The 20,630-nt window shown below is 38.8% G+C and overlaps 1 protein-coding gene across 9 annotated transcripts in view; it reads left to right on the top strand.

The window, feature by feature from the left end:
* LOC103786936 (atherin-like) overlaps positions 1–20,630 on the top strand; it is a 133,898-nt gene that overhangs the window by 4,443 nt on the left and 108,825 nt on the right. For 8 of the 9 annotated variants that reach the window (XR_008625268.2, XR_008625267.2, XR_010112065.1 and 5 more), the window contains exons 1-2: positions 587–729; positions 1,076–1,251. The exons of the other annotated variant lie outside the window; for it this stretch is intronic. Coding sequence is in view for 1 of the 8 variants with exons in the window: in XM_063603998.1 (XP_063460068.1) it covers positions 645–729; positions 1,076–1,251 (261 nt within the window). In the remaining 7 variants the exon portion in view is untranslated. Of the gene's footprint in view, positions 1–586; positions 730–1,075; positions 1,252–20,630 lie in introns of those variants that run through there. 9 annotated transcript variants of the gene reach the window in all.

Genomic DNA, 20,630 nt, shown 5'->3' with positions numbered 1-20,630 from the left:
TCGAACTCCTGAGCTCAGGCAATCCGTCTGCCTCGTACTCCCAAAGTGCTAGGATTACAGCTGTGAGCCACCACACCTAGGCTATCCTAAGTTTTAAGATGGTAACAGCTGATTCTTTTTTCTCATACTGTCTCATATCTGCAAGTTTTTTGCTTTAAAACAAAGCTCAGTTATGTAAAGTTTTACAGTGAAACAATTTCAATTATCAAGATAGATAAAGAATTGTACCAAACTACCTTCATGTGCTTTTTGGCTTGGCTTACAATAGCTAGTATATCAGGGAGTTCTGTAGATGCCATAATTTCAGAATTTCCACAAAATATCTGAAGTGATATCCTCATGAACAGCACGGTTCCGGAAATGTAGAATGGATTGTAGTTAGGTGTATTATTGGTTGGCTGAAGGACTGTACATCATATTGTATAAAAGTCCACTATATAGAGTACCTGGAAGAGGGACTGTCAAGTGTTAAACACAAATCACTGCTTGACTTAGCATTTATATCAGCCCCTTAGGTTAAAACCAGTTGTTTTAAGTAGAAGATGAGAGATTTTGCCTAAGACCATTTTTTTGTGTGTGACAGAGATCTAGAGTGTGTAATTCACGAAGTATGAATCTGCTGGGTAATGTGATATGAAAAGCGAATGCACCATTTCTTGGTGATGATTCAGGTCAGCGTTGGGACCCAGGAATCTCCTGTTAATCAGTACCCTGGTGATTTTGATCCAGGTAATCTGGGCACCACCTTTGGAGAAACACTGAAAGGAAGCAAGGTTGCGGGGGGGTGGTTGGGGAAAGTCTTATATGGATATCTTTGGAAGACAGAAATAGGCTCATTTATGGACTCAACTTGAACTGTTCAGAAGTGAGGTGGACTCCTTTTCTTTTTTATTTATTTATTTTTTGAGTTGAGGTCTTGCTCTGTCACCCAGGCTGGAGTGCAGTGGCACATCCATAGCTCACTGCAGCCTGGAACTCCTGGGCTCAAGTGATCTTCCCACCTCAACCTCCCGAGTAGCTAGGACCACATGTGTGAGTCATCATGCCCAGCTAATTTTTTTTTTATTTTTTGTAGAGACGGTGTCTATTATCTGGTCCTGTTGTCAAGGCTGGTCTCAAACTCCTGGCCTCCAGCGATCCTCCCTTTTTGGCCTCCCAAGATGCTGGTATTACAGGCATGAGCCACCATGGTCCACCTGGACTCCTTTTCATAGGAGACAGTTCCCTAGGCGGAGACTGGGCTTGAAACAGGTAACTTACAAGGCATCTTGTGATCATAAGAGAATAATTCCATTTGAAATCAGCAGATGAAGTCCACCTGAATAATTAAGTCTTTCACTTGTGTTATTTTCACAGGGGAGACAGTTTTTTATTCTTAAGAAGGTAGGAAGCTTTATTTTTACTGTTATGAGCATAGCTGGGCAAGTATGCAAATGGAAAGTGATACCTATCATCAAAGTATTGAGGATGGTCCTTTGAAGGCCCTAGTATTCTGAGAACATCCTGCCACCACTACCACCCCCCAAATTTAGTTTTACACATAGAGAACTTAAAATATGTGTGAAAGAGTGTATAGTTATACAGTTGTATATTGATGAATAGGTATATAGTTGTAAAAGTTTATGTTTCTCTGAGTCCTAATAACTTTTAAAAGAAACTGCAAGTAAACTAACACAGGAACAGAAAACGAAATATCGCATGTTCTCACTTATAAGTGGGAGCTAAATGATGAGAACACATGGACACATAGAGGGGAACAACACACACTGGGGCCTATTGGAGGGTGGAGGGTGGGAGGAGGGAGAGGATCAGGAAAAATAACTAATGTGGGTACTAGGCTTAATACCTGGGTGATGAAATAATCTGTACAAACCCCCATAACACAAGTTTACCTATGTACCAAACCTGCACATGTACCCCTGAACTTAAAAGTTTAAAAAAAGTGCAAATATACCTTAAAACATATGCCCATTGCAGTATTTGCTGGGAGGCAGCCTTTGTAGGGTTGACAGAACTCGTTTAGAAAATGAGGAGCTACAGTCAAAGCTTCAGTCAAGATAAATCACGTACCTCTCTGAACCTAGGGCTTTTATCTGCCAAATAGTGATTACAATACTCAACCTTATGATGTTCTCAAAAGGAATAATTGAGATCAAGTACATATACAAATATAAAGTACAATTAGTGTAATGGAACAAGTCTCAGGTGCGTGTGGCTATAATTCTTGTTTTATGAATGCTGCAGTTCCTGGGATAATAGTCACTAAAGAAGAGGGTAGAGACTAGAACTGAATGAGATGGACATAGAGATGGCCAAGAAAAGCATCGTCCTCTGCCAAGTCATGGGGTCATGTGTGGTGGATGGTGACATGGTGTCCTCAGCTCAGAGTCCAGCTGGGGGCTCAGAAGCAAGGTAACTGAAGGGAGGGAATTATTTGAGCACCTAGTGTGTGTAAGATGCTTCACATTTATTACTTCACCTAACCTCTACACAACCTGTTGTGGGTATTACTGGTCTCAAGCTGGGATTCAAAGCAGGTTTTTCCAACCTCAGAATTCTTGCCAGACTGATTAGCCTTCTGCATCTGGAACATAAATGTTTTCAGGCAGCATAATGTGCAAGAGGTCAGAGCCTAAAGCTTTGTTATTTTTTAATTTCTCCACCATGTCAACTCTGTTACAGGGAAGCCCAGCAGAGGGAATTGTATCCATTTTGGGGCTACACTACCCCAATGCTATGCTGCAGCCAAGCTGAACTTCTAAGTTTCTAAATGTAACTCACTTACCTTCAGGCCTTTGTACAGGGAGTTCTTTTTGCCTGAAATACCTTCTGACATCTTAACATTACGCTTAGATGTCGGTTACAAAAAAGCTTTTTCTAGACTCTCTCACATGTCCCACTCCACACCCCTATATCTCTTCCCACCAATGTACTAGGGTAGGTATCCTGCTAGGTACTTCCACTGCACCCTCTACTTTTCTTCCCTAATGATTACCACTATATTGTAATTGCTTAATTTCTTTTTCCTATACCCAGATAAAAATGTGTATGAAGGTGGAGCCTTGTCTATCTAGTTCGTTATTTGTTATCCATGTCTGGTATGTGGAAAGGGCTCAGTGAGTATTTCTTGATGGAATGCTGAATGAATAATGGGATTGAAAATATAAAAGGCAGACAAAACTTAGAAGAGGGGCCAGGTTTACGTCAATTGCTATTCCTCCTCACTGGGAGGTTTTTCTTCCAAGGATAAAACTTTGGAGGTTTTATTAAATTAGAAAAGTGATTATTTTACATATGGTCATCATCATCAATTGATAGGCTGTTGTTTCCCCCTTACTCAGCATCCTACTAAGGCTGCTTAGAACTAAGAAGAAAGGGTAATTTTAATTTAAGTTCATATTTTTGTATGTACGGAGATTTTAAAAAAAACAGCTACATTAAAATGGGAATATGTAGCCATAGGGAATTATTTGCAAACAAATTTCAGTATTATCTATGTGTGGTTGCCAAGAACTCAGGTTAAATTAGAGTCAGTGACCTCTAAATGACTAAATATCCTATCACCTATTCTATAAGCCATTTAATCACCTCTTTTCAAAGTAGAAGAGCACAATTGGTAGTATCTTTAAAGGAAGATACATTTTATTGTTTAGAAAATAACTACTATTTAGATATCAAGGGAAGCATAGTGTAAGTTTGTTAAGAATTTATTAATTTTGTGTACTGTTCATTAGTTACCTGTTACTGCTTAACAAATGACTCCAAAGTTTAGCACTTTCAAACAACAAACATTTACTTCACACAGTTCCTGAAGTCAGGAATCTAAGAGTGGCTTAACAAGGTGGTCTGGCTCAGGGTCTCTCATGAGGTTCTTACCAAACTATCAGCTGGGACCACTATCATAACCAACTGGGCCTGGAGAATTTGCTGTCAAGTTCACCCACATGGCCAGCAGGCAGGCCTCAGTTCCTCACTGGCAGGCGGTGGGAGGCTTCAGTTCCTTGTCACCTGGGCTTCTCCACAGGGCTACTCATGACATGCCAAGCTGACTTCCTCCCTTCATGAAAGATCTGAGGGAGAGAGAGCCCAAGGCAGAATCCACAGTCTTGTATAAGAAATAATCTGTATACTGCCTTCATCTGTAAAATGAAGGTGTTGGACCAAATGATCTTTAACATTCTTTCCAATACTGAAATTCTGAGATTTTCCTATGATGCCGATGTGTGATTGAGACTAATTTGTGCTTTCATGTGGAATACTATGAGGTAAAATCCTGCCTTTGTACTTTTTTTCTGACATGGGGTACTATTTCTATCATAAGCTTGAGATGGATAATTCCTGAGTTGTGCTCATCTGGAATAAAGGACTGTTGTCAAGGGCTTCCATTTAATGAGGTTAAGGGTCTCCTACAGTGTTTGGAAAGCAAAAATATTTATTTAAAAGCCCTCAGATTTCACATCGTGGAACACTACCTCTTCATAATTTGGTACTGTTTTTGGACTCCCATAATTCAGAAGTGCTCTTCTGATCTAACCATTTATTTAAGAGGTGATTGAAACGGATTTTGTCTCTTACCACTCTTGTTTAAAACCTCTTCAACAGCTTCCCATTGCTCTTATATTTAAGCCCAAATTCCTCCATTTATTACAAAGCCTTTGTGAGCTTGCCTCTGCTTACCTCTGCAGCCCCATGGCTGGTCAGTTATCCCCTCTTTTGCAACTTAAACTATAGCCATGTTGATTTTCTCTCCATTTCTGAAATAGGCTAACTTCCCTCTCACTTCTAGACCTTTGTGTGTGTTATTCTCTCGCTTAGAACACTCTATGGTTCTTACACCAACCCCTCTCCCATGAACTCCCTGATAATCCTTCAGACTTCAATTTATACATCAGTTCTTTCAGAAACCTCTAATTGTCTTCAGCCCCCGATCCCACTGCTAGGTTAGAAGACCCTGCTTCATGCTCTCAAAGCACCCTGTAAGTTCTCCCTCAGAGCATATAGACCAAGTTTCTTTTCTTTTCTTTTCTTTTCTTTTTTTTTTAGACGTAGTCTTGCTCTGTTGCCAGGCTGGAGTGCAGTGGCCCCATCTCAGCTCACTGCAACCTCTACCTCCTGGGTTCAAGCAGGATTCTCCTGCCTCAGCCTCCCGAGTAGCTGGGACTATAGGCACGCGCCACCACCCATCTAATTTTTGTATTTTTAGTGGAGATGGTGTTTCACCGTGTTGGCCAGCATGGTCTCAATCTCTTGAACTCATGATCTGCCTGCCTTGGCCTCCCAAAGTGCTGGGATTACAGGCGTGAGCCACCGTGCCTGGCCTAGACCAAGTTCCTTAAGGGCAAGGACCATGTTCGAATTTGGCATTGTGTCTCTAGATTTGACCATGCTTGGCACAGAAGAGATGCTCAGTATTAAGAGACTGAACAAGTGAAAATGTATTTCCTGTGTTCACTGTTAAGCGTGGGGAAAAAGGAGTTGCATAAGTAAAAATACTAATTTAAAAGCCCTCAGATTTCACAGTGTGGAACACCACCTCTTCATAATTTGGTACTGTTTTTGGACTTCTATAATTCAGTAGTCTTCTTATTTAAGAAGCATTCTTTAATAGCTCTTAAAATATGATAATATCTAAATGATTTGCAGAAGCGTTTTATAGGTAGATGGTTTTGCCTTTATCTGGGTGTTGGGGAAGAAGGGTACAGTATTCTACATTTTACCTGACCAAAATGAGTACTGTAATTCCTAGATAATAAACTGATAGCTATTTGAAACTGCCTGTTGGCTCACTGAAGGGAAAAAGCATTGCCCACAACCTCATATCTTTCATGTGGGAACCCAGTACCTATAAGACAAACTGGCCTCTCTCTGTTACTGTTGATAATCTCTTAGAGCATAACTTCTAAATAATGGGTGGAATGGAAAGGAACTCTGTCAGTGAAAGGGCTAGAGAACCTGCCCTGCTATATGCAGATTAAGAGATTTGGCTAGACTCAAATTTCTAATTTCCTTTAAAATGCTCAAATTTCTTAAAACTAGGGTATGAAATGCACTGAAGAAAGACTCAGGTTCTCAGCAGTGTGGTTAGTTAAATGACCTGAAAGTCTTCAAAACTGGTATTTATCAAGGTATTACTGTAAGTCGTCTTACAGTCTGTGCACATAAACCTCTCCACCAGCAAGCAGACTAGTTTCAGACAGTTATCAATCTGTTATCACATCCTTCCAGAGATCCTGATTATCTAGCTATGCCTAGAACCTGACATTCTTTATTGTGGGAACCTATAAGACAAACTAGCCTCTCTCTTGTTAATACTGATTATCTCTTAGAGCATAACTTTGACACAACAGGGGTGGGATAGAAAGAAACTATGTCAGTGAAAAGGCCGGATAACCCATGCTGCCGTATGTAAAATGAGAGGTTTGGCTAAACCACATTGGGCATAGCTGGATAAGCAGGATCCCTGGAGGTGTGTGAAGATGTGTGGACAGGAGAAAAAAGTCAGGGAGGAGGGGACATTCCTGTGCTTGACCATCTTCTGAACGTTTTTTGATTAATTTGTATAAAATTGGGTTATTTTAGTAATGGAGTATGTCTTCAAGCCTTTTTAGGCATTTGAGACGACATAAACAGTTACACACAAATAAAGGAACTGAGGTTCAGACTACAGAGAGATTATGATGCGAGAGATTCTCCCAAATGATCCAGGAATTAAGAGGCTGGACAGGGACTAGAGATCTGTTAATTCCAAACCTTTTACTTCCCAACTATGCCATCTTGCTAATGTCCAGAAATTTCATCCTTTCTTTAGTTTGTAACAACTGAACAATGCCAAGTACATTTTCTCTTTTATTTGAACACGTGGCTCTGTATTAAATGACTATTTGGAGAGCCACAACAGAGTTGTGAGCTAAGAGTGCTGATCTTCAGGGGAGCTCAAAATACTGCCATTTAGGTAAATGTACCTTTTAGCATACTGCAAAGAGTTATGAAATTTGAATTTTAATTACATTTCTTTTTTGGAGAGTGATCTTTGAGGACTTGGTTTTATGGGATAACTTCTTTTTTCAAACCATATAAAATTATTTTTAACAAATGGCATCCTTTTGTATGATCTTTTCTTGTATATTTTTAGATATTTCTATTCAACATTTTTTGAGCATGTGTCACGTGCTATTCATTGTTCTAGATGCTGGAAATACAGCAGTAAACTAAAAGCCAAAATCCTTGTCCCCATAGAGTCAGACAATAAGCTAAATATGTATATTATTACATACTGTTATTGAATAAACTGCTGTATCACCATGTGCCAAGCCTTGTTCTAAGAGTATACAAAGATTAACTCATTCATTTAGATAGCATGTTAGAAGATAAATGCAATGGAGAGAAATAAGCCAGGGAAATGGAATGTGGAATGCTGGAGAGGGGTGAGGGGAGGTTTCCATTTTACACAGTCTGAGAAGATAATATGTGAACAAGACCTGGAGATGAGGGCACAGCCAAATGGGTATCTGAAGGGAGATGGCTCCAAGCACAAGGAACAGCAAATGTGAGGCCTTGAGGCAAGAATGTTCCTGCTTGTTTGAGGAAAAGCAAGGACATAAGGACAGCTGTAGCTAAGAAAGTGAAGGGAGAGCATTAGATCATAGTAAAGACTGTGGCACTTATTTAGAGTGACAGGGGAAGGCATCGGAGAGTTTGGTGCAGAGGTGGTGTCATCTAACTTACATCTAAATAGGATCACAGCCTCTGGCTTCTGGGTTTGGTTTGGAAAAGAAAAAGATAAAAGCAAGTATCAGTTAGGAGGCCATTGTGATAGCATAGAGTAGGTTTGTAACAGTAGAGGTGGGTAGAATATGTCAGAATGGGGATATATTTTGATTATTCTTCAGCTATTATGATTCCAACTAATTAGGCTTGTTGTTTTGGTTCCTGGCTCTCTATAAGTAGTTAAATTAATAACATGTAAAGCAAACTCGAAATGCTCTGGCATCACACATTATTTAAATAAACTGTGCAAGCGATTAGTTGGCATTTTGTTAAACATCTTTGTTTAGATTTTCATGTATCAAATAATATAGTATTTTCTTTTCCTTTTTTTTTTTTTGAGATGGAATTTCACTATTGTCACCCAGGCTGGAGTGCAATGGCGCGATCTCAGCTCACTGTAACCTCTGCCTTCCGGGTTCAAGTGATTCTCCTGCCTCAGCCTCCCAAGTAGCTGGGATTACAGGCATGCTCCATCACGCCCGGCTAATTTTGTATTTTTAGTAGAGGTGGGGTTTCACCATTTTGGCCAGGCTGGTCTCGAACTCCTGACCTCATGATCTGCCCACCTCGGCCTCCCAAAGTGCTGGGATTACAGGCATGAGCCATTGCACCCGGCCTTAAAAAGATTTAAAGAATATTTTACCTGGCATTTTCAGTTGTTTTTGTGAGATCAGTTGTCCTGGCCCCTAAACTGCCAGTGTTGCATAGGAGATTTAATTTCTAAATACAGGTTGTTGCCTTTGAAAATATAGGCTGGGCGCGGTGGCTTACGCCTGTAATCCCAACACTTTGGGAGGCCGAGGCAGGTGGATCACAAGGTCAGGAGTTCAAGACCAGCCTGGCCAACATGGTGAAACCCATCTCTACTAAAAATAGAAACATAAGCTGGGCACGGTGGCGTGCACTTGTAATCCCAGCTACTTGGGAGGCTGAGGCAGGAGAATTGCTTGAATCCAGGATGCAGAGGTGGCAGTGAGCCGAGATCATGCCCCTGCACTCCAGCCTGGGTGGCAGAGCAGAGCGAGACTCTGTCTCAAAAAAAAAATTAAATGCATCCATTGGTAACAAGAAAATAAAGAATGCTAAGGTCAAAGACTGATAAGGCAGGGAAGCTGAGCACTGAAGCTGGCTTTTAGTTTAAGGGCTTTGGCCAGAACTGAGGAACCTGAGTATCATATATATTCTCAGTTTGTGAGTTTGGGAACAAAAAACAAATTGAGGGCCCTCCCCAAAATGGAAAAGCAGATAGGTCTGCCAAAACCAGGATTCCAAAAGGTCTGTATCCCCAAGGTGAGAGAGAACTAAAATTAACTCATTCCCTCAACTTTTGAAGAGAAATCTCCCTCTACACCTATTCACTCCATCATCTAAGAAATTCATAATCATAAATTGGCCCTCATGTCAGGAATTCACGCTATCTGGATGGCTAGAAGAACTTTAAAGCAATAATTTTGGGGGGAGATGGTTGTTTGTTTCTTTTTCTATTATTTTATTTTTTAATTTTTTTTTTGAGACGGGTTCTCACTCTGTTACCCAGCCTGCAGTGCGATGGTGTGATTACAGCTCACTGCAGCCTGGATCTCCCTGTCTCAGGTGATCCTCCCACCTCAGCCTCCCAAGTAGCTGGGACTATAGGCATTCACCACCACACCTGGCTAATTTTTGTATATTTTGGAGAGATGAGGTTTTGCCATGTTGCCCAAGCTGGTCTTGAACTCATGAGCTCAGGTGCTTCCCTGCCTCGGCCTCCCAAAGTGCTGGGATTACAGGCATGAGCCACTGTACCCAGCCTATTCTTTTATTTTTAATTTTTTATGTATACAGGTACATAGTAGGTGTGTGTGTGTGTGTGTGTGTGTGTGTGTATATATATATACACCACATATATATATACCACATATATATATACCACATATATATACCACATATATATACCACATATATATACCACATATATATATACCACATATATATATATGGTACATGAGATATTTTGATACATGAGTACAGTGTTGTAATAATCACATCAGGGTAAATGGGGTATCCATCACCTCAAGTATTTATCATTTCTTTGTGTTATAAACATTTCAATTATACTCTTAGTTATTTTAAAACATACAATAAGTTTAAAGTGGTTCCAGGCCAATAATGGCACAGGCATCTGAAAAGCAAATACAAATCCTTTTTGCAAGAACCCCTTCACCTCATGCTTTGAAAAATGTTTTGTTCATGTGGTCTCTAAAACAATAAGTTACTCACAGATGACAATCACTGAACACTCAAGATGCCATAAGGGAGAGCCAGCAAAATCCATAAACTGCGAAATATGATGCATAAAAAATTAGCAGTTGCAGTTATCAGACATAGAACGTAAAATAAGTATGTTTAATACATTTCAAGAAGTGAAAAAAGAGGCCTGAAAATATGAGTAAAATTGAGAAAAGACCTAATTTCCAGAAATAAAAAATATAATTTAAAAAATTTTTAATTACTAAATGGGTTAAATTGCATATTGGAATTATCATTGAAATTGTCTCATCTCTTGATTTCTGGGCTCCAGGTTCTTTCTCTTTCTATCCATTCTTTCTGTCTCTTTCCCTAATTCTACTATCTCAAAAACAAGGTGTCATTTAGAATTCAGTCCGTTCTAGTTCTTTTTCTTTTCCTCAATTTTTAATCTCTTCCTAGACTAACCACAAGGCTTCAACTTATGTTAATAATCCCCACACCTAAACTTTTGGCACGGGTTGTTTTCTGAGCATTAAACCTACAGGACATTTCTCAGTGGATGTTCCATTAGCACTTCGAAGTCAGCATTTCCAGAATGGAATTTATTTATTTCCCCACCGAGTCACCTGTTCTTTGTAGGCTCCTGATTTAGCCATTGACACTTGAACAAGAAATTTCTGACATCTTCCATAGTTTCCTCCACTTTTTCCTCCCAGATTTAGTTGTTATCAAGTCAAGACCATTCTATCATTGGTATTTACTTTTGCATCTATTCTCACTGCTGTGATTCAGGGTCCCTTGCCGTTTCCTTCATCATTTTCCCACCTTCTAGGATCCTGTTTCTTAAAACCATAATTTCTAGCACTACCAGAATTATTTTTCTAAAATATAAGTTCAATCATATCACTCTTGGAGCAAAAGCCTTTAGTGGTTCACCTGTAGAGGTAGTCATTCATTGCATCCTGAAAAGTATCATCTCAAATAAAGCACTAAAGTACAGCGTCAGTGTCCTGGTTGGAGAACATCAAGAAGATTATAGCTTTTCATGGACTTTTTGATACCAAATGTTAGAAAACTAGATAGATGGCAGAGAAAGAGAACATTCTGTAGGATCATATTAGATAAATGTTTCATTAAAAATTGTCTTAGGTGATGTACACGGCAACCTACTCTCTTACCTTGGATTTGAGAAGTGGTAGTAAGTGAAATCAAGTATATTCACTCAACGGGGAGACCACTAGATAGACGTCTTCATTTGAGATTAAAAGAAAAAAAAAATCAAAATCAGGCCCATAGAAAAAGTGCTGCAAAACAAGGGAACAGAGGATTGGAAGTTTTTAATACTTGGAAGAACATAAATGAATAGCTGCTGTGATGACTCCAAAATATCAGGGGCTTAATGCAATAAAAATTCATCACAGCACAGCCCATTTCTCTCTGTGGGTTTGCTGAGGGGTGGGGAAGGGACTCTCTCCATTTGGTAGATCAGCTATCTCCTGGGATGTCAAAGGCCTCCACTGATGCTTTGCAACTAGCTGGCAGTGGAAGGTGAAAAAGAGCACTTGCAGGATCACTAGGAAGTGTTATTATTATTATTATTATTATTATTATTATTATCATCATTATTTTGAGACGGAGTTTCGCTCTGTCACCCAGGCTGGAGTGCAGTGGCGCAATCTCAGCTCACTGCAACCTCCGCCCCTCGGGTTCAAGCAATTCTCCTGCCTCAGCCTCCAAAGTAGCTGGGACTACAGGCGCCCACTGCCATGCCCGGCTAATTTTTTGTATTTTAGTGTAGACGGGGCTTCACCATGTTGCCCAGGCTGTTCTTGAACTCCTGGGCTCAGGCAATCCGCCCCCCTTGGCCTCCCAAAGTGCTGGGATTACAGGCATGAGCCACCGCGCCCGGCCTAGGAAGTGTTTTAAGAGTCAGTCCTAGAGGCAGGAAATGTCCCTTCTGCCCAAATTTTATGCGCCAGAACTCAGCCACATGCCTATTGGTAGATGAATCATTAAACAGTATATCTGTTCCTTTATGTTTTAAAAAATATTTAGTAAAGGAAACAATAGACCATTAAGTGGAGAAGAAAACATGATACAAAGCTAAACACACTCTGGTTCTAATTCTGTTAATAAAAGAAATCTGTATATTTTCATTTTTCAAACAACTTTTAAAAAATAACCCATTAACATTTTGATCTATATCTGAGTAGTAGGATTGCTGGGAATATTCCTAATGTTTTTCTGTACCTACATTATTAACAGTGAAATTATTACTTTTCAAAATGAGCATTACCAAAAAAATTTTTAAAGACAATGGTGTGTTTTTAAAAATATTTCTCTATTCCCTAAAATTACCTATTAGAGGACCTTGTCCTCCTGGTAGACACTTAATAAATATTCACTGATTGAATCATTGTACCATTGAATAGGGTAATTAAGTGTAAACAGCCTAAGAACAAAGTGTTAGGAAAGTTATTTCCCTAGTGACACCATATAAAATGTGATAACCGATGAACCAAATTACTATACTTTCTTCTTCATATGATTACCTTGATTTCAGTTTTATAACACTTAAATTATACCATAAGTGTGGCATTAATACTAGTGAGTTACCTGTGTTAGTGATTCCCGAACTTTATTCATATTGGTACTATGTATACTATTTTCAGTCCTACCTAAACTAGCAATATCCTATTGCTTTCATATTTTTCATTAAAATTACTTACTTTTTATAAACCTAAATTTAGCATTGTATTAAACAGCAATACCAATAAAATCACAGCAGTGTATTTTTCTACACATATTAAAATATAAATGTGTAATTATCAAAATTTTAAATGTTTGTGTTCTATCTACTTAATCATCTTTTTTTTTTTTTTTTTTGAGATGGAGTCTCGCTCTGTCACTCAGGCTGGAGTGAGTGGTGTGATCTTGGCTCACTGCAAGCTCCGTCTCCTGGGTTCAAGCGATACTCCTGCTTTAGCCTCCCAAGTAGCTGGGACTATATGCGCCCACCACCATGCCCAGCTAAGTTTTGTATTTTTAGTAGAGACGGGGTTTCACCATGTTGGTCAGGCTGGTCTCGAACTCCTGACCTCAGGTGATCCACCTCCCTCAGCCCTCCAAAGTGCTGGGATTATAGGTGTGAGCCGCCTCACCCAGCCTACTTAATCATCTTTTTACCCCCGGTTTACCACACTTTAGGATTAACTGACTTATAATATATTGTACTTCCCTACTTAATGTTTTAGGTTCAAACTTGTATGTGTTTGGGGACCATGAACATCATATGTTTTGCCCAGCTGGCATCTAGTTTTTATGATTTATGATCTAGTTTAATCGTTTATGTTTATATGTGTGCATTATATATGTGCATATTTATGTTTACATATGTGCATATATATGTGCATATATATGCGCATATATGTTTATATATGCACACATATATGTTTATATGTGCGCATTCATGTTTATATATGTGCATTCATGTTTATATATGTGCATATATATGTGCATATTCACCAAAAAGTGAATGCTTTAACAGGTGCTGTATGGGCTGATTTTTTCTTAAGCATGCCAGTTTGCTTTTTTTTTTTTTTTAACAATTAATACTCTATCTCTCTCCCACCACCCCATTTTTAGTGGAAGTTCACTGATGTGACATAAAATGTTTCTATGGCAAAACTTAATAAGTTGGTTAATTAGGGAACATTTTAAAAGTAGATTGCTTTGGTGTGTACCTTGCTCAAGTGAGTAAAATAGAAACTACCGTTTCTTGAGATGATAATCCTCTTCTCAGAGAAGATAAGTAACTAAAATAAAAGAAGATTAATCATTAATTTTACACTTTGAATGAAGGTTTTTTTTTTAGATGATAAAGAATAGGCAAACTTTAGGTTTTAAGACACTTAAAAAATACAAAGGAACTTATAGAATTGATCGGGGGAAATCCTTACAATAGAGACCTGTTTGGGATTTATGGGATGTCTGAAAATATGGATGTTGTTTCTAGGTTATTTCTGACTTTGTGGTTATTATGATTAAGTGTCTCATTTTCTTAACGCTAAGTATTAATAAATGATTGGGAGCAAGGCAAGACTGGGTGAAGTCAGCAATCTAATAATTGTGATTCATACCCAAGTAGTTATTAAACCAAATGAATTAATAAGTTACACTAGATAGGTTAACGTGGAAAATCTATATAATTTTATTTTTCCTGTGTTTTTAAGACAAATAAAAACCTTCAGCACAAACCCCACCTGCAAAGTCCATGCAGAATCTTGTAAAACAACAGCTGATAAACGAACATTAGCATTCTTGTGGAGCACAGACTTTTGGAATAAGCCCTTCCCTACATACTGATGGCTATGAACACATGGGCTGAGCTATTTATTACTATTACGAATGAGGTGTGACTGACTTTCTATTATACCTAGTCATTCCATCATGCGATTCAATTTATGGGTGTATTTTAATTATTGAACAAAAAAAATGAATAATTAGAAAGGATACCTAAGAAAAAATGTCCATCTTCTGTATTGTCCTGTTAGTGAGGAACTATGAATTGATTTTTCCCCTTTTATGAAATACAAATATTTGCACATCCACAAGATAAAGAGAAAGAACAAGAAAATAGAGGAATGAGACACTCTGGCTTTAGGCCCATAATAAATGTTCCGTTCGCCCCACAACATGCCGGAGCCCCAACCTCTACTTTACAGAGCTGCAGTGATCACATGTCCTGGCATGCCGTTCTCCCTCTCCAACAGTGTCTTCATATATTATCTAAACAGCTGGTTTCATGTGTATATTACCCTACACAGCCTCATCTTTTATGACGTTGGATATAAGTTATAAATAAAAGATCGTGAATTTAGCCTGTTTTGACTGAGCTCGTTGGACTTTAAATGGGAATCATTGAGACCTACAAATGTACATTTCCATTGTTTTGACGCCAAGCTATAATGCCTGGAGTTCATAAATAAAATTATATAAATGATTCTGTCTTGCATAAACTGCCAGGGAGACAATAGGCGATGTGTCCCTCGGCCCCCTTTGGTGAGCAGGCTGGAGGAATCACCAGGTTGGTGCATCCGAGCGAGGCAAAGAGGCAGACCCAGCCAACTACACTGCAAGCAGTTAGTTCCAACTGCACAGCCAGGGACAGGCTCCATGGAAAAGGCTGTTGTTCAACTGTTGGCCTTTTCAGCCCCATTGTGCGGACAGCAGTTTTTCTCTAGGGTACCAAAGCGTCCCTCTTCAATTTACAATAGTGTTTGTATTTCTTAGCTTCACAAACTGTGATATGAGCAAACTAAATTATGCTATTTAACTTGCTTTGTAGGGGAAGAAAGGGACTAGAGTCAAAGCAAATGGCCACACCGTAGTAGTAATAGGATTTAAACCCATTTCTGCAGACTCCCAGTCTGGAGTTCCCTTTACTCTACTGAGCCTCCTATTTCAAGTTGAAGACATGATTAGTTTGTTGGATTTCATTAACTATAAATTGAACATGGGTGCTAGAGATATGATGATAGACAAGATAGAAGAATTCTCTGCTTTCCACAAAGTTTATAGGTCCATAGGGAAGGCAGACATTAAATTATATGATGAATGCTATGATAAGAGATATTTATGATCCAGCACTGGATGCTGGAGGCAACTAGTGATATCTAATCTACTCTAGTGGATCCAGAAAGGCTTCCTGGAACAAGAGCCATTCAAGAGGACACTGGCAGATGCACAGATATTACCCAAGCAAGGGGATAGAGTGGAAAGGAGAATGTGCAGAATGCCTGAGATGAGTTACAGTGATAGGAAGAAATCCGGATGGCTGGAGTGAGTATTCCAAGGTAGGCAGTAGCTAAACCCAGGGTTTTCGAGGCAATCCTAAAGACAGTGGGCAGGGGAGAAAAACAGACTATCAGGTGACTATGTGTGGAGAGCTACAGAGAGCACCAGGATTAGCTTAACACACCAGAATATACAGAGTTCAGTTTAGAGTCCCTTGCCTCATCCTATCTGATACTGTTAAGAATGCACATATATCTGTTTTCCTAAAAGTAGACTGGGGAAAGAGAAGCCAGTGCTCTCTTACTGGATGCTATTCTTCGATTTATTTAATGTATGTTTACTGAATATCTGGTATATTCAAGGGCATGTACCACATTGTGCTAAGCACTGTTGAACATTCAACGTACAAGTTCATATTTATTGAGTGCTTGCCTGTTACACACTTAGAGTTGTGGTGATTATAAATGAAGTTGTGGGCCTCGTTTACAGTAATCTCACTGGAAGTAGGACACAACAAAATAAGCAACTAGGCCTGTCTACAAACAGGTATTATGCACACTGCTTAATGTTTTAATAAACAACCAAGTTGATCTCAGGGTTATATCCAACAATAAGAGAATTTTTGGTTTTTAATGTTATTTTTTAAAGACTTAGAACTAATTTTGGTTTTATAGTACAGGTACCAAATTAATTTTTGCTCAAAAATATAAGTGCATATTATGTGCCAGGCGTTGTACCAGTGATACAAATTGAGGACATTGCTCCTTGCCTCTGAGAAGCTTGCAAACAAGTGGGAACTATAACAATAAATATATTACGGTGGGATGTGCTATAAAAATGTTAGAAGATGTTAAAGTAATGTGGGCAACTTTGTAAACCTGTTTAATTTATTCCATTCCATCATACTGCAAAAATGAGAAGAATGCATTTCCTGCTTTTTTTTTTTTTTTTTTTTTTTTGAGACAGAGTTCCGCTCTTGTTGCCCAGGCTGGAGTGCTATGGTGCGATGTTGGCTCACTGCAACCTCTGCCTCCTGGGTTCAAGCGATTCTCCTGCCTCAGCCTCCTGAGTCGCTGGGATTACAGGCGCCCACCACCATGCCCAGCTAATTTTTGTTATTTTTAGTAGAGACGGGGTTTCGCCATGTTGGCTAGCCTGGACTCGAACTCCTGACCTCAGTGATCCACCTGCCTCGGCCTCCCAAAGTGCTGGGATTACAGGTGTGAGCCACTGCACCCAGCCCATTTCCTGCATTTTTATTGACACAATTTTAAATAAAATGCTTGAAATCCAACACATTTCTGTTTTCTTCTGAAATGTTCTAAATAGAACATTTATTTGTCTAATAAAGTTATAAGAGTCAGGAACCATTTCTTGTTTGGAGAATTAGTCTTTTGGTAATCAGAAAAGGAACAGGTAGCAAATTGCATTCCAAAAATGAAACTTTTAATCAGAAGGAGACATTTTCAGTGTGATTAGGCAGTTTTCTGTCAGCACAGGTTAAAGAAAATCAACCAATAGACTAGATCCCAGAAAACTTTCTAAGAATGTCCATTGCTTTTTTCAAAAAACAGACTTCATTCATAGTATTAAAAGCATTTGTATAGCTTGCTTCTTAAATGCTATACACAATTTTTCATATATCAACATGGAAAGTTTTCCGCTTTTATTCAAAATATGCAAATGAGTCATAACTGTTACCATTCACATAAGATTTTATTGATAAATGTATTCAGTAAGTATTGAGTGACTAGTTGTATCAGACTGTGAGGATACAGAATCCTGCCCTTAGAGCACTTAGAGCTTGGAGAATCTGATGGCGTAATGAATAGTTACAGAAGGTGTTTCTTTTTCTTAACCATTCTTCTCACTAATACTTTTAACAAAAAATTGAAGGTCATACTTTATTAGTATTTTCAAATACTCTCTTTGATTAGAATTGCCTAAAAACACTGCTTTTCTAGGTGTCTTTAATTTGATGCTACAATGGCTCACATCATGAACTTATCAAGGAAGATTACTGCCATGATTCACTGTGGTGAATTTTTCTGTTTAAAAAAAAAAAAAGATGGAAGGAAGGAAAGGAAGGAAGGAAGGGAGGAAGGAAGGATTAACATAGCTACCTCTGAAGCTTTTTATGGTACATGTATAATAAAAGAAGGAAAATTTGGGAAGCAGCAATTTGGGAGCACAGAGATAAGGCAAAGTGAAATATAGGTAGAACTGTACAACAAATCAGAATTATTTTTAACCAAGTTTGGGAAAACAGAAGGTTAATAGTTAATGCAATCTAAATAAAATCCTATGACATAACCTAATGATTGAGAAGGTCCTAAATTAGATACGTTATCAAGAGGAAATAATGTATTTAAATTCCTTAATTGAGCCAGAAATAAAATTTCAGCCACCAATTGCCCATATAAAGCCTACCAAGTGACTAGAATTATGTCTCTTGCCTAGAAATAGGTCAATTAGATAAATGATTGCAAAGAAATAAGTGATGTCTGATTTCATAAGTCATTTAATGCTTAATAACAAAAGTAAATCAATCAAGGGTTAGGGAAAATAGCAGTTCTAATCTGTTGGTTTTGAGGCTTGAGATTTATTTCGCTTCTTTAATTTTTAAATCTCAGCATTAGAAATCAGAATTTTTCATTACATTTCTCTTTTCTTCAAATAGTCTCAAGTCACTGTTGAATTCATAGAATTACATATGTAAATTTTAAAGTGAAGATTTACTTGATAGGTTTTAAAAATGTCAATTGCACAGAGAAGGTGCTACGAGTAAGAATTCACACCTGCCTAGGGCAAGTAGACAATTTTAAAAAAAACTCTACATCATTTTAAATATACATTCTCATACTTTTGGATCAGAACATCAAAAGAGGAACTTTGCCATTTAGAGTTGCCATAAACTTGCATTTATTGAACACTCAGAAGGTGAGCACAAGTGATTTTAATAATAGCACAACTTCTCTCAATAACTCACAGAAGCTCCAAACGAGTCCTTTCCCTTCATTCTGAGCCTATTGTCTACCACCAAGCTCAGAGCTTATTAGGTAGCTTTAAGATTCAGTGAAGTCTCTTATTTCTATAAATTTGAAGGATAACTGTTTCAAAGCATAAAATACAAGAAAAGTATACATTGAAGGACTAGTTATTGGGATTTAACATTCTCATCAGAGCCCACACTCATCCTCCAGGTAGACTAATGGGGCAATATATAGAGATACTGCATGTTCACCAAACTCCCATCTTTTTTTTTTTTTCTGGACACACAGCTTTGGTACATTTCCCAAATGCCCTTGGTGGGGTCCCGTCACTGAGTTCTAACCAATGGAAATGATGTGCAACACTTGCAGGCCTGGTCCCTAAAACTTATCTTGCATAGTCCACAAAGTTCTGTCATTTTTTTTTTTTTTTTTTTGAGATGGAGTCTCACTCTGTCACCGAGGCTGCAGGGCAGTGGCACCGTGTCGGCTCACTGCAACCTCCATCTCCTGGGTTCAAGCAATTCTCCTGCCTCAGCCTCCCAAGTAGCTGGGATTACAGGCGCCTATCACCACGCCCAGCTAGTTTTTATATTTTTAGTACAGACAGGGTCTCACCATGTTGGCTAGGCTGGTCCTGACCTCAGGTGATCCACCCGCCTCGGCCTCCCAAAGTGCTGGGATTACAGGCATAAGTCACCATGCCCAGCCAAGTTCTGTCTTATCTGCCCATACTATGCACAGAATTCAGGGAAAGGCTGAGGTCTAGGGGGATGGGAAAGGCACGTTGAGGGCGTGTGCAGAATAGTTTTACCTCTCTTCCTCCCACTAAACTTGCATTGGACTGTGACTTGAGCAAGAAATTAACCTATTTTGCATTATACCCAGATGCTTTAGTTTTTATCATTGCAGTTAATACGTGATAAATGATACAGTTGGTAAAGGAAGATGGTGGGTAGGAGAATGAGAAAGCAGATATCTTCGCTTTATAGTTTGCCACTAATTCCATATAACTCCCTGTGGAGGTGAATATGGTAATAGTAATACCCCATGATAGAAGTGCCAGACATAAACAAAAAGTTACCAAACCAATATATCAGGGATCCAACGTGGTTGAGTACCTCGCTACCATCCATTTTTTTCTTCAAGCAAATTCTGTATATCTGTATCACATTTCCCCTGACATATTTCTCGAATGGCCCCTGGGATCCAATAGTTCATTTATTCCATTCACAACATTTTCCCCTTGATTATTGGGCATTATTATCCTGCATTCCATTTCCAAATTTAATAAATGATTTTTTTTCAGAAATTGTTGATAACCACTTTTTTGAAATTAATGAATTTGGCAAAAAGAGGAGAACAGAATTGATTATTTGAGCATAAAACTGTTATAAAGGCCGGGTGCAGTGGCTCATGCCTGTAACCCCAGCACTTTGGGAGGCCGAGGCAGGCGGATCACTTGAGGTCAGGAGTTCGAGACCAGCCTGGCAACATGGTAAAACCCCATCTCTACGAAAAATACAAAAATTAGCCAGGCATGGTGGTGCATGCCTGTAGTCCCAGCTACTTGGGAGGCTGAGGCAGGAGAATCGCTTGAACCTGGGAGGTGGGGGTTGCAGTGAGCCGAGATCACACCACTGCACTCCAGCCTGGGCAACAGAGCAAGACTCCATCTCAAACAAACAAACAAAAAAAGCTGTTGCAAAGTTTTTTTTTTTAATTACACTTTTGTTATTGTTAAAAATTAAAATTTTCTTCTCTTTTTCTTCTACCAGATACTACGTTTTAATCATATAATAATCAAAACCAGTATAATGGTGATGCTGTAATAGCCAGGTCAATGGA

This window comes from Pan paniscus, chromosome 3 (assembly GCF_029289425.2).
Source record: "Pan paniscus chromosome 3, NHGRI_mPanPan1-v2.0_pri, whole genome shotgun sequence".
NCBI classification, from domain to species: Eukaryota; Metazoa; Chordata; class Mammalia; order Primates; family Hominidae; genus Pan; species Pan paniscus.
The sequence above is the reverse complement of the archived record's forward strand: the minus strand, read 5'-3'. Positions and strand labels throughout refer to the sequence as shown.